Source organism: Andrographis paniculata, unplaced genomic scaffold (genome assembly GCF_009805555.1).
Source record: "Andrographis paniculata isolate CXL003 unplaced genomic scaffold, ASM980555v1 Contig18END, whole genome shotgun sequence".
In the NCBI taxonomy this organism is placed as follows: domain Eukaryota; kingdom Viridiplantae; phylum Streptophyta; class Magnoliopsida; order Lamiales; family Acanthaceae; genus Andrographis; species Andrographis paniculata.
Genome location: NW_026137468.1, coordinates 1,261,303 through 1,277,847, shown reverse-complemented (window position 1 = coordinate 1,277,847; position 16,545 = coordinate 1,261,303). Strand labels below are relative to the sequence as shown.

The 16,545-nt window shown below is 29.9% G+C and overlaps 2 protein-coding genes across 2 annotated transcripts; one reads left to right on the top strand and one right to left on the bottom strand.

Annotated features, from left to right (window-relative positions):
- Positions 1–4,891: 4,891 nt before the first annotated feature.
- LOC127240395 (uncharacterized) lies at positions 4,892–7,370 on the top strand. Its single transcript, XM_051259067.1, has 4 exons — positions 4,892–5,049; positions 5,324–5,507; positions 5,971–6,034; positions 6,696–7,370. Exons 2-4 carry the CDS (start codon positions 5,365–5,367, stop codon positions 6,966–6,968), a joined length of 480 nt encoding a protein of 159 aa, XP_051115024.1. The 5' UTR covers positions 4,892–5,049; positions 5,324–5,364; the 3' UTR covers positions 6,969–7,370.
- A 1,756-nt stretch (positions 7,371–9,126) lies between these two features.
- Positions 9,127–15,813, bottom strand: LOC127240387 (kinesin-like protein KIN-14C). The gene is made up of 16 exons (XM_051259054.1): positions 15,747–15,813; positions 15,563–15,646; positions 15,383–15,460; positions 14,794–14,886; positions 14,653–14,682; positions 12,142–14,340; positions 11,972–12,053; positions 11,800–11,895; positions 11,537–11,716; positions 11,341–11,447; positions 11,088–11,266; positions 10,809–10,973; positions 10,446–10,699; positions 9,977–10,140; positions 9,796–9,892; positions 9,127–9,516 (listed from the first exon to the last, which is right to left on the bottom strand). The coding sequence occupies exons 1-15, from the start codon at positions 15,798–15,800 to the stop codon at positions 9,815–9,817; spliced, it is 3,843 nt and encodes a 1,280-aa protein (XP_051115011.1). The 5' UTR covers positions 15,801–15,813; the 3' UTR covers positions 9,127–9,516; positions 9,796–9,814.
- Between the last annotated feature and the right edge of the window lie 732 nt (positions 15,814–16,545).

Here is a 16,545-nt window from a genome sequence, read left to right as displayed (position 1 = left end):
AAAAAGGAAATGGATACTTTGTCGTGGGACGGACTAAAATAGAAAAAATTGATACTTTGTTATGGGATGGAGGTAGTATATTTTTTTCCGAAAGTGATGCACTTATTATTTATTATCAACACTAATTTTTTTAAATAAGAAATGAACAAATTTATTTTTTTTTGGACACAGTGTTACGTACATCATATATTCAATTTTGTATTTTTCTTGAAATATCTTAAAATTTCTGAACTTTTCAATTATTCTATATATCTAAACAGACTTAATTGTTTGATTTGAATAGTGTCTACAATAAAATTGATAAGTAATTAGTTATTAGATGACTGAAAGATCCAATGGTTTCTTTTGTAAAATCTATTTACGTAAACATTTTTTTTAAAAAAAAAAAAAAAAATTTGATGCTATTTATTAATATTTTTTTAAAAAAAATATTATATAAAATATTTACTTTTTGTTAGAAAGTACTCCCTCCGTCAACTTAGAAGGTTTACATTTACTTTTGGCGCGGTATTTAAGAAATAATAGTATTTTAATTATAGTGAGTAGTTAAAAGTAGTGTAATGACATTTTTGCCCTTACTTTTTTTTTTTTTTAAAAGTAATGATGTGATATAAAGTAAGGGTATTTGTGAAAAAAACATAGTATTTAATGAAATGTTAACTTTGTAATTTGATCGTTCCAAAATAAAAATATGTAAACATTGTAAGTGGACGGAGGGAGTATTATATTATATAATAATAAATTTTTACTATTTCTATTTTATTTTTTATTTTTAATTCCAAAAACTTATGTTTCAACACAACCTAAAATAATAGGTAATTCTACTTACATAATTAAAAAATAAATAGTAATTTATGTTAGATTAATTACAATAATAAAGTTGGCACTTACTTTTTTAAAAAATGATCATAAACAATTAAGATAAGGAAATAACAATAAAATAAAATAAAATAAAAATTGGGAAATCTCTACAAATGAATAAAAAAAATTTACGTTATGTGTAGATACATGAGAAGGTAGAGCCATATGTCCATTGAGAAATATACGCTTTGTTTTCGGAGTAGCGGCCGTGGGTTCCACGTCATCCAAAATATATATATATATATACACTTTGTTTACGTACATACGTTTTGAATTCAAATTCATTATTATGTATCACAGATTTTTTTTTCTCTAAAATATATCACATACTGCTTGTATTTTTTAGAAAAAATAAAATAAAATATTATATATATAAACAATTTATTTACATCGCATTAAATACCCATTTTTCTAATAAAATAGCACACCTAATATATATATTTACATTACACTAAATAATTGTATTTTATGTATTTATTTTTTCTATTTTCAGAACTCTCAAAAAATCATTTTCAAAATATATCTAAAATTTCTATCTAAACAAAATCTTTGGTATTATATATATATATATATAAATATATATGTATATATTTTTTAAAAAAAAAACCAACATATACTCACTCACAGATACAGGTATATACATATAATTATGTGTATAAAGTAATAAGTTTATATTTGCACACACATCAATTTGTATATCTTAAAATGAACCTACCTTGAAAAGCCAAAACTCTCACAGTTATATACTATCACAGAACTTGAATCCATTTGGAGTTTGGTTTTGATATATTTTTAACAAATTGTATAAGAAGAAATTAAAATGTACTTTATCAAGTAATTGTGATTATTGTTGCATTGTAATTAAATTGAATTTAAATTTGAAAAAGAAAAAAATTAATTAATAATAATATTCTTAATAGTTATGAAGTTGTGATCTTTTTTAGGGTACAAAATTGTATGTGGGGGTGAATTGAGATGATGATAGGAGTGGTTAAAAAAGCTCACCAAACAACAGGACTCTAATTGTATGTATATTCCTTTAAAACTCATCTTGTTTTGAAAGCTCTATATATATATATATATATATATCTATATATATATATGTGTATGCATTGGTGCATGCAATGCAATGAAAGATGAATATATATATATATATATATTCATATATGTGTGTTGTTAATGATCTTATCTGGTCATTAGTCATTACAACCTTTTTCTTTGTCAATCCTACCTTCTACTTTGCCTGTACTTTCCTCCTTCATCACCCCAACATACCCTTCTAGAACACCTCTCTCTCTCTCTCTCTCTCCTCTCTCTCTCTCTCTCTTATTACTATTTTCGTCCGGCCCTAAAGGTTCTCATTTACTTTTTGCGTGTTGATATTTGAATATTAATTATTATATCAAAACGTAGTACAAATTTAAAAAAAAAAATTACAAAAATACTTTAATTAATATCTTATAATATTAATAGAAAAATATTTGTAAAAAAAAAATACAAATATAAAGATATTTTTAATGTTAAGTACAATGAGCAAAATGTAAGTGTGACCCTTAGAACCGAACTAATGGAGTACAATTTTTTATTTTTTATTTTTTTTAGTAATGTAATGTATTCTTTATACACAATATATTGTTTAATTTAATATAAAAATCAGCTATTATTTCTATCATAAAAGTAAAAACTATAAATATAAAAAAATGTACCTTAATTTAGATATATAATTTCAATTAATTTTGTCTTTTCATCTTTTATTATTTATTTGTTTAATAATAACATGCAATACTTTTAAGTTAATGAGTGACTTCAAATTCATGTAAAAGAACCGGCGCAAGTATTCGTCTAGAAGATGTGTGTATTTGATACTACCTTTATTTCCTTGGTTTACTTTTGACCTTTTTTTTTTTTGAAGTTTTTTTATAAATTATATTTTAGATAGATAATTAAAAGGGAAAAGGAATATATATATTTTTTAAATTTTGTAAAAAAATTATAACGTCTCAAATAAAAAATGGTAGCAAAAAATTTGGGATGTAGCTAAAAGACACATTCAAGTATTAAAATGATGCTATTTGGATATTTTTGGATTTTTTGTTTAAATTTTAAATTTAAATAATTATTTGATGTTATATAAATAGATATTAATATAATTTTTTTTAATATAATAAAAATGTATTTAAATTTAATATTTGTAAAGAAAAAAATTGATAAATATTGAAAGTCTTTGGTAAAAAATCCCAATCAAATACAAACTCATCGCTAGAACTGTTAAAGAATTCAATCGAACATATATATATATATTTTTTTTTTATTTGTTAATGCTTGCTAACAAATCCAAGTCCACTTGCTAGTATTTGAGCTTGTTCGTATAATTCAAGCTCAGTTCGTTAATCAATTTTATTATTCGAACTTGTGTTCATGTTCGGTTCAAATAAACTCGTTTGGATAGGTATGATATTTTGTTTTTTTTTTTTTTTTTTAATTCATATATATGAAATAGTTTATTTATTTATTTTTAATTAATAATTTATAAATTTATATTTTAACACCAAATAAGCTTGTCATTAACAAATGAGCATATTTATATTGTTTTATTCGACTCGTTTACATTCGCAAAAGAGTTTAAACCGAGTAAGTTTATGAACAATCAGTTTCGTTTAACAACTCTACTTACCATTATAGTAAAATAAATGTATGTGTTGTTCTTTTGAAGATTTATTTCCAAAAAAAAAAAAATACAATATTTTTCTTATATAATATCGCATCAAATACCATATAAACCAAATTTTAAACCAAAACCTCAATCTCAAACAAAACCAAACAAATTCTTTATTTATTTATTTATTTATTATTTTAATTTTATTTAAATATGATATTTTATAAAACGATCCGATGCATGTTTTATAGAGAATTAAAATGATTATATAGTAGAAAAAAAAACTAAAATTAAATTCGAAAATACTTATCCTAAATTTTGTAAATATATATTTATATATATAGGCTCTATTTAGACCAAAGACTTATGAGTATTTTGGAGTTTTAAAAAAATTGATTATATTAAAATTTTAATATTTAATATTATATTTTATGAAATAAATAATATATTTGATATGATTCTTTTAAAAAGTAAAATAATATCAAAAAATTTAACATGTTAAAAGAAAACCATAATGTAATCAGCAGTCCAATTAGGCACAACTCAGGCCCACACCATCAATCTATATCGGGCTTTTGAAATATAAAATTCCGGCCCAATTGATATAAAATATTTTAAAATATACATATTTTTTAAATCAAATTAGGCCCTCATCTACTAGACAATTTGAAATTATAAAAATACAATTTATAAACTAAATTGTGAAATTTCAGTAGAAAAATATATTTACGTTAACATGTTATTTTGAAACTTTTTTACAGTTTAAAAGTATTTCTAATTTTTTTTTTTTTAATTTCAAATATTTTTTTTTCTAAAAAAATTATTTTTATACAAACTTATTCAAATATAAAAATCAAATTGTTTTTAGTTTTGGCTTATATTTATGTTTTCATTTTTTTTCTCCTGTATATTTTATAAGTCAATTCAATTGGTAATTTGAAAAATAGTATAAAGGCTTTTTGGTAAGTTTTTCAAATTTTATTATTATTATTTTATTATTTTTATTTTTAAAAAAGTATCAATCAAATATTTATTTTTTATATTATACTGATTTGAATGAACAAAATTGTTTTCTTTTATCATAAAAATAGACTTAGTTTTCTTATTTATCTATTTTTTTTTATTATTTTAATTATTTTTTTATTATAAAATGCAAATATCTATATATATATATATATATACACACACTACACCAAATCGTATTCAAACTATTTTAAAAATGGAGTATTATTTAACAGTAACGTCTAATTAAATCTCTAACCATTTGTTAATTATTCCAAATTACTATTATAGTTAAGGAAAAAAAGATAATGTGAAAATGATCCAATGGTCACACCACCGATACGCCGCATGTGATCTGCACGTGAGTCGCTCTCCCATCTCTCGCTATGCCTATGTATCGTCATCCATTCCCACTTTTCCGTTTCTTCTCTCTTTTCCCGAAACCTCTTCAGACTCTCTCATCTGCTGCTCCTTCGGATTTCCTCGCCTGGAAGAAGAGGAGAGGATCAACCTTCCGCGGAAATCTCCAGGTACTGTTCCTTGCTTTGTCCGTCGATTTGTGTCTATTTCTAGGCTATTTGTTCGATCGGTTGTTTGTTTGTGTCGGTTGTGGTGTCAGTGTGTGTTTGGGTGGGTACCGGTGGATGATTTTGAGCGCTGTGGTGTTTTTATAGAGATGTAATGGTGGAAATTTTGTTTCCACACGTTTTGGATTTGTGTTTGCGTTGCGTTGTGAGTGCTGGTGGATTATTTTGAGCGGTGTGGTGTTTTGTAGAGAGGTAATGGAAATTTCAATTTCGTTAGGCTTTGGATTTGTGTTGCGGGAGCAGTAAGAGAGGCGAGAGATGAACAGGTGGGGATACCAACAGACGGCCATGGTGAGAGGTTGCGTTGTGGACGGCGTCGTTTGCCCCAAGCCTCGGAGGATTGGCGCGCCTCTTCAACTGCACGAGCCTCTGAGACAATCCCCGCGCTTGCTCTACATCAAGTAGGATCCTGCTAACCTTCCTGTTTGATAATCGTATAGTTTCTATAGCAGTTTTTTGCGACTTCAATCGTTTTTTTTTTTTTTTTGGGATGTTTTGGTACTGTGTTGTTTTTTTAAAAACAGATTGTCTAGTTTTTGTTGATTTGGATAACAATCGCACCTATGAATATAAGTTTTTAACATAAATTAATTTGATTGTTCATGTATATATTGCTGTATTGTGATGGGATGATGCTATTGTGAATAGAGTGGCAGTGGTTTTAGGGTTTGATGAATATGGGCATATTTGCATATGAATAAAAATAGGTGAATGTAGAATAGTTATTGTACAATAAAAAGAAGGTATTAATGTTGTAATAATGATGTTCGCGGGAAGGTAGTTTGAATTTCGATTGATTCAATAAATTACGCCAAATATTAGCTTTACAACTTTGTTTTTTTCTTTTTTTACTTGAAATTGTAGTCAACAACCCGAGGCATGTGACGCAAAAGTGGGAATGGAGCTTCTTGATATAATTCGAATGAAGGTAAATTCAATATTTCTCTAGTTTTACCTTATTTACATCATTTGCGTAAGATTAACGGTCCCTTTCTGGTGATTTATGAACACCATTTGAGAATTTATAACAGCCTAAGCTTAGTTAATACAATAAGTACCATTTAGACCCTTTTAAATCCTTTAGACGTAAGTTTTTAGTTGTAATTAGCCTTGTTTCTTGTAATTGCTCCAATGCATACACGACCAATTGTTGGCTGTTGTGGCACTTTACACAACCCTGCCTATAGTGGTTTGTATAGCTTGTTGTGTGATTGGTTCTAAGGGATTTGGTGAGAACTATATTACCCGAGACACTTAAAATAGAAGTCATGTAAAATCTGCAGCTAATTTGAGAGAAACTTCTGAAAAACATTTGCATCAACTAAATGATATGATTATTAACCACTATTATTTTAATAGAATTAATGAAATAGAAAGCAAATTTAGAGATTCCACCTTATTTTTTTGGCATTGCATTTACTGTAACCAACATGGGCTCCGAAGAAAACAGCGTATAAATTGAGTATTCATTAGGACATAATATGTGTGGTATTCTTGCCTTTTTCCCTCTCGTAACTGCTCCATGAGATTCAAGTCCTAATTTTATTTTTACGACTGCAGTTGAGCTCATTAATTTTCTGTATTTTCAGGGGAGCTACACTTCAGAAAGGTCAGGCTTTCAGGTAGCCTCATCCCCGCCCTTTTTTGCCGGGACACCACCAGGCCGGGTTTCAAACCCTGTTATTCATGATGAAAAGTTTGGGAACAACAATGGCTACTCTTCATACCCTATGCGTGAAACACCATCATCATCTAATCGCACTTGTGGAGGTTGTGTCGAGACCAAATTTGGTTCCAAACCTGCTGTGAGGATCGAAGGGTTCGACTGTCATGGAGGCAGCAGGCTCTCTGCCATAGCCTAGACAGAGAACCCAACTTCAAAGCTTGCTGCATCTTCAGAGGTACGAATGCCGCCAATAACAAACTAATTTCGATAAAGAGAAACCATTAGTTCCATAGTGTACATATGTCATGATCTAAACAAGAAAATTCTGAGCGTGTTCCCTCCCTGTGAGGCAGTCGAATATCTTCTGTGAATATATGATGATGAGATGTGAGGATTAGTGTTTGTTCAAATAAGATAAACTCGCCCATGGAAAAAGGGGAAATAATCCCTATATTGGGTTGTAGACATTCGTCTCTGTTATGTCGCTCCGAGTGTACAATATGAACACTTATCGCGCGACTATGTCAACTTCATGAACCTTCACTGTAAATGCCAGTATTTGATTGAACCTTTGAAACTTTATTGTCTATTCTCTTTAGTAGTTTGAGTAATATTACAATCTTGGCAATGATTGTGAAATCATTTCAAGGATCCATTTTAATGTTTTGGATGGGAACATTATTGTTTTGTGACAAATTATTTTGTGGGTAGCTAATTATATATATATATATATGTATATGTATATTATTGTGTGAAATGATATGTGGGATACAGAAATTTCCATGTGTCTTAATTATGATTTAAGTTGTTGATGATGTCAAAATATGGCCTGATTATTGACTTAGACATGGTTAGTTTAATGCTACAAGTTTTTATTTATTTATATAGTTAGTTATTGAGCATGTGGAGAATGGGGTTTTTTTTATATATATATATTAATTAGTTCTAAGTGATGGGGGTCCCAATGATCTTTTGGACTTGCATCATGTGAGATGATAATTGGATTGATTGAATTGAATAATATTTATATATATATATATATATGTATATTGTTTGAAATTGTTGATTGCCTTTTCAGCTTCTTGAAACCAAACAATTGTACTGTTTTAATACAATTGTGTAACTGTTTGTGTAATTTTATTGGGCAGCATAGTTATTTATCATTCTTTATGAAATAAAGCTAGTACATGTATGATTACAGAATTGATTATAAAAGTTTCAAACATGTAATATCCACTAACGCATAAAAATTGTAAACTCTATGTGTGCCCACTAAATATATGAAGAATGAAAATTTTAAATTGTAATACCCACTAATATATAAAAATTGCAAAAAAAATTGAAAAATTTAAGAATACAGGAATTAAAATATTGTCAAATATATATATCTATATATATAATATGCTATCCATTTATCGAATCATATATATATACGCATACATGCATACGTTGTTGTCATATGGATTTTGTATCTAATCAATTTAATTATTGAGATATTTGACATTATTAAATTGAGTAGTTCATCACACAACAGACATTGATTTTGAGATATTATCATTTTTACCTCTATATATAATATGTGTTGTTTTGTTAAACGTACATAAAATATATTAATTGAAAATATAAGCTGTACTAAATTATTTGAATAATGACATAAATATTTTGAAATAAAGAATGTATTTAATTTATATTTGTGTGTGGTCTTTATGTTTAAATAATTGTTAGATATAATATTTTATAAGATAAAATAATAAATCTTAATGATTTACGAAAAAGAAAAAACACCACAAAAATAGAACTATAGTATACTTATATTAAACAACATCGTAAATTTATTAAATATTTACATACTAAAGAATAAAAAACTCTTAGATCATCGTATAACTTTATTGACTACATATATATATATATATTAAACCACATTATAAATCTACTGAACTTCATACAAAATATGATCGATGTAAGGAATTAATTAAATAACATACAAATATTTTTGGAATAATGATTTATTCATTTTCAACTTACATAAATAATATTTAGAATATAATAGACCTAATATATAAATGTGTGAAATAACTTAAAATCTCATATTCACTCCATTTGCTTATTCAAAGGTATATATGGTATCATTTTGTTCATTCAAACACAAAATATATATTTTCCCTAAGTTCGAATACACTATACAGTATAAATAGTTTAAATTTTATACTTATTTATATCAATATCATTAAGATAAATTAAAATTAAAAGACAATAAAAATTATATAAAAAAACAAATGTATATCTACTAAGTACATAGGGAAGTATTATTTACATCTACAAAAAAAAAAATACATTACCCTCCTTTCTTTTGTACACACTTCAAAACTTTCTATCCAATTTCATGAAACAACAAATTTTACAAATTTCCTGATTGAACTAATAAACAAAATTTGCCTATCCAAAAATTCATAATATGATCAATGTTATGCATATATCCATACCAGATTGAGTCCTAGGGAGACTCCTTAGTCGATTTCTTCACCGGTTACAATTGAGTTCCGGAAAATAGAACTATTCTTGTGAGTTTGATCGACTGTTCGTGTCAAAATTAGGCATAATGTATAGATCAACTTACGTAGTTTAGAGTTTCTCTGACATACTTCTAAAATGGTAATCGAATGTATGTACTTACTCATCATCGATGATCTTGGCTTGCTCGGGTTGTCCCGAGCTGGAGTGACCTCTTTACAGCCACCAGTTATCTGTAGCCGTAGAAAAAAGAACACAATTAAAGTCACATTTTTCATCATGTACAGACTTAAATTTAAATACATTATTTTCCCACACAAAATATTAGATCAAAATACTATTTAAGAAGAAAATCGAATAACAGCCCATTTTAAATCAATTTCAAACCGTAACCAAACAAACCGCAGAAGAATACCTTTTTATCAAGTTTTCTAATTCTCTCTCTCTCTCTCTGCCCCAAGAACATTTCTTGATTGCTGGAAATGTTGCAAAATAATGTAGATCCTAATTACCTTGACTGTCTTCACTAGCTCAAGTAGAATCTTTCGTCTGCTGTAGCGTCTCGATTTCTTCGTCTTTCTTTGCTATAGTATCTTTCAAAGAGGCAACCTAACAATGCATATGAAAATAAGCTTGTGGACAAAGTGTCGATCGCTTTTGGTTGTTTGAGTAGTTTTATGTGAAGGAGCGTACCTGTTCCATCAATTCCCTTACATCCTTGCCGTCTTTGTTGCTTTTAGCTGCACCGAGCTCGACTCCAGCAACTCTTTCAGCAAATTTTAAGGTACTTACGGATTCGGTATACGAATCAATGTCAGGATTAAGCTGGATGAACATAAGTGTCTTTGCATGACCTCCTGCATTGTCACGTAGACAAGTTATGAATGTTGGATTGCAATTTTAGACTGTAAAAAAACTATTATCATATATTGTCAAGTCATATGTTATATTTGTATTATATTAATATATATCTTGCGTTGTTAATTTATAGCCCATATGCTGATGTTATATATATATATATATATATATATTGTATGCTGTCAGCACAATAACAGCCTCCCTTACGGCATTATTTTATAAAGACGTTTAGATGCTTATAGTTAATCGGAATATATTAGAGCAAAAATGGAACCTCTAGGACCATATGAAGTTAAAACCATACCTAGTGAACTCTGAAGGACTTGTGTTAGCTTGCTGTTTCGATAAGGAACATGGTTGTTCTTTTGTGATAAAGCAAATATGACATCCCCGAGTGCGGCTAAGGATTTGTTTATATGTTGTGCCTCTTTAAGGCGGTCACCCGTCACCTCCGAACGATCTACTCTTTCACTTCCTGCAAGATCTACTAAATGAAGATTACCTCGTAGAGACGAGCCGCTCTTTAGATCAGTTCCGGTGCAATGAATGGAGACAATACTGCATAGATGCATTGCATAAGCTCTAGTAATATCTTTATATATGAGTTTAGTAAAGATAGTGAGTAATGACGACGAAAAAAAGGAGTTTGCATTTTTGGTACAATTACCTGTGTGATCTACTGCTTCTTTCATTCATGGCAGTGGAACCTTTTGCTCTGTTATTTAGGCCAATGTCCATTAGTGACATTACATCTGAGGTCGAGTTGACGGGCTGAATACTTGCATCCGGGACAGCCAAACCGTTGGGTTTTGAGCTGTTTAAGACGCCGAGCGTGCAACAGAAATCAAGGGAAACAAGGTCTTTCATGTCACAAGAATTAGTAATATGTCAAAACAAAAAAATCGAATAAGATGATGCATATACATCTAGATTCGAAAAAGGATATTTCTTTTGAGCACCATCACTAGTGAGCAAATCGCGAATTTGTTCGTTGTATATCTCCACCATTTGGACGGAAACTTCATATGAGAAAGTGCTTTCCCTACCTTGTGAAAGGCGAAAAAGATCATTTAGAGCCCGGTAATTGACACCGTATTGTTCTTCAGTTGCTCCATCGGGACCGGTCTACACGAGAGTACATCATAAGGCAATATAAGTAAAATGGGCAATGTAACAAATGGTAAGGTATAGTTATATACCATTGTATAGGTTTTCCCGGAACCGGTCTGGCCATAGGCAAAGATACACACGTTGTATCCATCCACAACCGATCGAATTAATGGTTGTATGTCTGAAAATACTTCAGCTGCAGGCGTTGAAATAACATATGAGCCAATAAAAATAAGTAATAGTGAATGGACCAGGTCACGATAGCATGCATCAGAAGATCGAAACCTTGTGTTGCAGTCGGACCGTACACTTTATTGAACTTGAAAGAACGGCGACCTTCCTTTCCTTTTTTAGCAGGATTCGTAACTATTAACTCTCCATCCTCACCAGTGTACTCAACAATAGTTTGTTTTCCTTTCTGCCCCGGAAGGAATGGCCTCACTCGACAAAAGACTCTTATATTTCCTATTCAAATGAAGAAATAAGGAATTGTTTCACTATATATAATTCATGTTCAAGATATAACCGTGCCAAAAATAATTTGGTACCTTTTATCTCTAGTAGTTCATTATGCAGCTTTCGATTTTCAGCAAGGAGTGGATGATAATTTTTTGCCGCATTATCCAGTATCTTGATTTTAGATCCTGTTCCAGCAGAGATGTTTATTGTTCTTTCTTATGTTTTAGCCAAATCAAATGGTGTCTCGAAAAAGGGAATTACCTAATGTCACAAATTCTTCCGAATAGCTTTCTTTTGTTCTGGCAATCTCTTGCTGGATATATTGTGATGCAAATCTTAGTTCCTGTGAAAATAAACTCATCGATAAATGTTAGAACTTATAAGCTTAGTAAATGTACAGAGAAAAAATGATGAAACCTCATATAGCATACCCGAAGAGCACCAAGCTGAAAGTCTGTGAATATATGATAAATATGATTTTTCTTGTTCCATTGTTTAGCCTTTTCTTCTAAGGATGCCTCGAGCATTTTCGCTTTATTTCTTGCCTCTGTTAGCAATGTCTCCATTTCCTTTAGTTTCTCCTCTTGCTCACGTTGAGTTTTTTCAGCTTCAGCTGCCATTGTCGATAATTTTTCTTCACTTGATTTTCTATCCACTTCCATGTTTTGCTTCAAACTTTCCATTTCTTGACTGAGTTCATCTTTTTCTTTAACCAATTTTTCCACGTCTTGCTGCCTCATTTTCTCGATCTCTTCTGTTTTATCCTTCATACTTTGAAGTTGTTGCCTCAGATTTGCTATCTCTTGATTGAGATTCTCTTTTTCTTTCATTAAATTTTCAATATCCTTATCCTTCAACTCTCCCTTTTCTGCTTTGTTCTTCAAATCCTCCACAACTTGCCTCAAATTTGCTATCTCTCTGCAAAGCTCATCATTTTCTTTCATTAGTTTTGCCATATTTTGATCATTCTCTTCCTTTCTTTCTTCCGTTTTGATTTTCAAACTCTCTATTTGTTGCCTCAAATTTGCTATCTCTCTGTTAAGATCATCATTTTCTTTCATCAGTTTTGCCATATCTTGATCATTCTCTTCCTTTCTTTCTTCCGTTTTGTTTTTCGAACTCTCTATTTGTTGCCTCAAATTTGCTACCTCTCTGTTAAGATCATCATTTTCTTTCATCAGTTTTGCCATATCTTGATCATTCTCTTCCTTTCTTTCTTCCATTTTGTGTTTCGAACTCTCTATTTGTTGCCTCAAATTTGCTATCTCTTTGTTAAGATCATCATTTTCTTTCATTAGTTTTGTCATATCTTGATCATTCTCTTCCTTTCTTTCTTCCGATTTGTTTTTCGAACTCTCTATTTGTTGCCTCAAATTTGCTATCTCTCTGTTAAGATCATTTTCTTTCATCAGTTTTGTCATATCTTGATCATTCTCTTCCTTTCTTTCTTCCATTTTGTTTTTCGAACTCTCCATTTGTTGCCTCAAATTTGTTATCTCTCTATTGAGATCATTATTTTCTTTCATTAGTTTTTCCATACCCTGATCATTCTCTTCCTTTCTTTCTTCAGTTTTGTTTTTCGAACTCTCTATTTGCTGCCTCAACTTTGCTATCTCTCTATTAAGATCATCATTTTCTTTCATTAGCTTCAACATATCCTGGTCTTTATCTTCCTTTCTCTCTTCCACTTTCTTTTTTGAAATCTCTATTTGTTGCCTCAAATTTGCTATCTCTTTATTGAGATCATGATTTTCTTTTATCAATTTTTCTGTATCTTGATCATTTTCTGTCTTTCTCTCTTCTGCTCTTTTCTTCAAATTCTCCAACTGTTGCCTCAAATTTGTTATCTCTCTACTGAGATCATCTTTCTCTTTCAACACATTTACCATACCTTGATCCTTTGCTTCCTTTCTCTCTTCTGTTTTGCTCTTAGAACTCTCCATCTGTTGCCTCAAATTTGTTATCTCTCTATTGGGATCCTCTTTCTCTTTCAACACATTTACCATATCTTGATCCTTTGCTTCCTTTCTCTCTTCTGTTTTGCTCTTAGAATTCTCCATCTGTTGCCTCAGTTTTGTTATCTCTTTATTGAGATCCTCTTTCTCTTTCAATACATTTAACATATCTTGATCCTGTGCTTCTTTTCTCTCTTCTGTTTTATTCGTAGAACTCTCCATCTGTTGCCTCAAATTTACTATATCTCGATTGAGCTTATCATTCTCTTTCATCAATTTTTCCATATTCTGATCCTTCTCTTCCTTTTTCTCTTCCGTATTACTGTTTGAACACTCCAACTGTTGCCTCAAATTTGCAATCTCCTGGTTGAGATCATCGTTCTCTTTCATCAGCCTTACAATATCTTGATTCTTCATTTCATTACTACTGTCTTCTGTTTTGGCTTTCAAACACTGCAATTGTTGTTTCAAACTTGCTATCTCTTTGTCGAGGTCATCTTTCTCATTCATGAGCTTTACAACTTCTACATCTCTGCTCTGTAAGTCCTTTTTCTCTTTAGTGTCATTCTTCGAACACTCTAGTTGTTGCTTCAAATTTGTTATCTGTTGATTAGTTTTGATTTTCTCTTTTTGATCCTCCACTTTCTTTTCCTCTTCTATTTTGTTCTTCTCGTTCTGCAGAGATTAAAATATTATGAGCACAAAAACAATTAATTGAAAAAAAAAAACTTCCAAGTGAAAATAGCATAAAAACCATTGTTTCCCTTTTCTTAAGTAAAGTCCAACTCGGTCATATTTTAGCCAATTATATAATAAGGGTTAAAAAATATATTACAAAAAAAAAATTGCAAAAACAATGCAAGTCGCTAATTCAATTTGCGATTATGCTAATTTTTTAGGGTGCATTACCATATTCTACGGTTGTAGAAGAAAGTGGGACAATGAACGTGAAGAAGATGAAACAAAATTCAAAGTTGTAAAGTGTACCTTAATTTGCTGGAGTTGGTTCTTGACAATCTGAAAAAATAATTTCTCTTATGAAAATAAAAATATTACTTTAGTTAAAATGCCAAAAACATGGGATCGATATGAATGTGGAAAATATTGAAATTATATTTTTCATTATACCTGGGTCTCTTCACTAGTCCCTGCAGCAAGGGCTTCCAATACTCTAATTCTTGATTGATATTTCTCCTCACGTGCTTTAAAAAGATTGTTTTGCTGTAAAAACCAATCATAAAAATGGCCAAGCTGATAATCAGTACCACTAGGAAATTGTTAGGGAATTGATTCTGCATATTACTCTAATAGGCAAATGAAAAATAAGATAAAGATCACATTGTTTCAACTAACAAAACATGCTAAAACAAACTAAGTGTTGACAATTCATATTCTACCGTTACCGTTGTATGAACACATACATTGTGCTGAAGTCAATGGTAATGTATTGTATGATCGATTGACCGTACATATTTTACGGTTATTTATACTATATTAATATAAATTTTTTATTGTTATTTTATATTTCATATGTTGTTCATCGAAACTATCATACTGGATGATTTTGTTAAGCGAAATCTAAGTGATGAGACATCCCTAGTTTGAGGGTTAGATAAAAAATGATTTCATTCAACATACTACCAACATAAAGGCATGCTGATTTACCTAATAAAAATAGACAAACAACATATAATTTTAGTATATCACAATACATTACCGTCCTCAAATGTTCTGCTTGAGTACATATCCTTCGTTCAACCTCCTGAACCACTTTCCTCAGTAGGCAAGCAACTCGCTGTTACATGAAACGAAGGAGCAATTGTTAGAACTTTACATGAGAGTTGAAACATAATAAAATGCAACAACTGTTACTATTCTCTGAAATGTATCATCATACATGAGGTATTTCTCCAGTCTTCCTATCGATGCTTTCATCCAAAATACCATTGACAACGCTTAATAGTGACTGGGTTGGGGCATTCTGTACGAGATAAAATTATACCATTATGACAGAAGTGTAATTTATTGGAACTACATTAACAGAATTCTAAGAATCAGTAAGTAAGACTTCACATACTCACATCCAAGCTGTTTGATTTCATCATTTCCGATATCGTTGCAGCAGGAAGATCCATGTAAGACCCTTGTTTTAGCTGAAAGACTTCATGAAACTTGTGGCCAACATGATTTATAAGGGCAGCTGATGGTTCTACATAAGGGGGGAAAGAAAAGATTAAGCTTAAATCTATCAAGATGTGGTTGTTACTGTGCCGACTATAATTAGTCTGCACAATGCTGATACCATATAAAGTATATACCAAGAGCATACGATATGTATAAACCAATAGCACAAAATATATATTAGTATAATACAAATACAATATGTTGTCCAAACAACACATACTAAATTAATCTCAATACATAAGATATATTAATAAAACATATATATAAAATAAAAATATAAAATAGACACACATAGCATATGTAGATTATTAGCTTGTACACAACAAATTTTATTTCATAAAAAGCTACTTATAAGTTAAAGTTAAAATGGCATAAAATATGTCTAATTAAATCAATAATTCTAAAAATATCTCAAATAAGGCAAATAGTATCATTATAATATTATAATATAAATATTTCCAAATATAACACATTATCATACTTACATATGTACAAGCTCTTGATATAATTCCTAGAATATGACATCAATAGCTTGAAAACTTACATACATGAGATTCAAATTTGTCACATATCAAACATATACTCTAAAGAGGGATGAGAAGTAATGAAAAGTACCTGTTGTTCTGGGTCCCACTGCAGAATCAACTCTCCACTTGTCCCCCCGATAGGGAGAGGAAGAGAGTGATAGAATGAATT

Bases quoted from the DNA above. Each gene is read 5' to 3' on its own strand.
- LOC127240395 (XM_051259067.1), top strand. From the start codon at position 5,365: ATGAACAGGTGGGGATACCAACAGACGGCCATGGTGAGAGGTTGCGTT. The intron at 5,508-5,970 runs GTAGGATCCTGC...TTGAAATTGTAG, and splicing joins CCGCGCTTGCTCTACATCAA to TCAACAACCCGAGGCATGTG. The intron at 6,035-6,695 runs GTAAATTCAATA...CTGTATTTTCAG, and splicing joins TTGATATAATTCGAATGAAG to GGGAGCTACACTTCAGAAAG.
- LOC127240387 (XM_051259054.1), bottom strand. From the start codon at position 15,800: ATGGATCTTCCTGCTGCAACGATATCGGAAATGATGAAATCAAACAGC. The intron at 15,647-15,746 runs GTGAGTATGTGA...TATCTCGTACAG, and splicing joins TGAAATCAAACAGCTTGGAT to AATGCCCCAACCCAGTCACT. The intron at 11,448-11,536 runs GTTTCGATCTTC...CAACGCCTGCAG, and splicing joins CGGTCCGACTGCAACACAAG to CTGAAGTATTTTCAGACATA.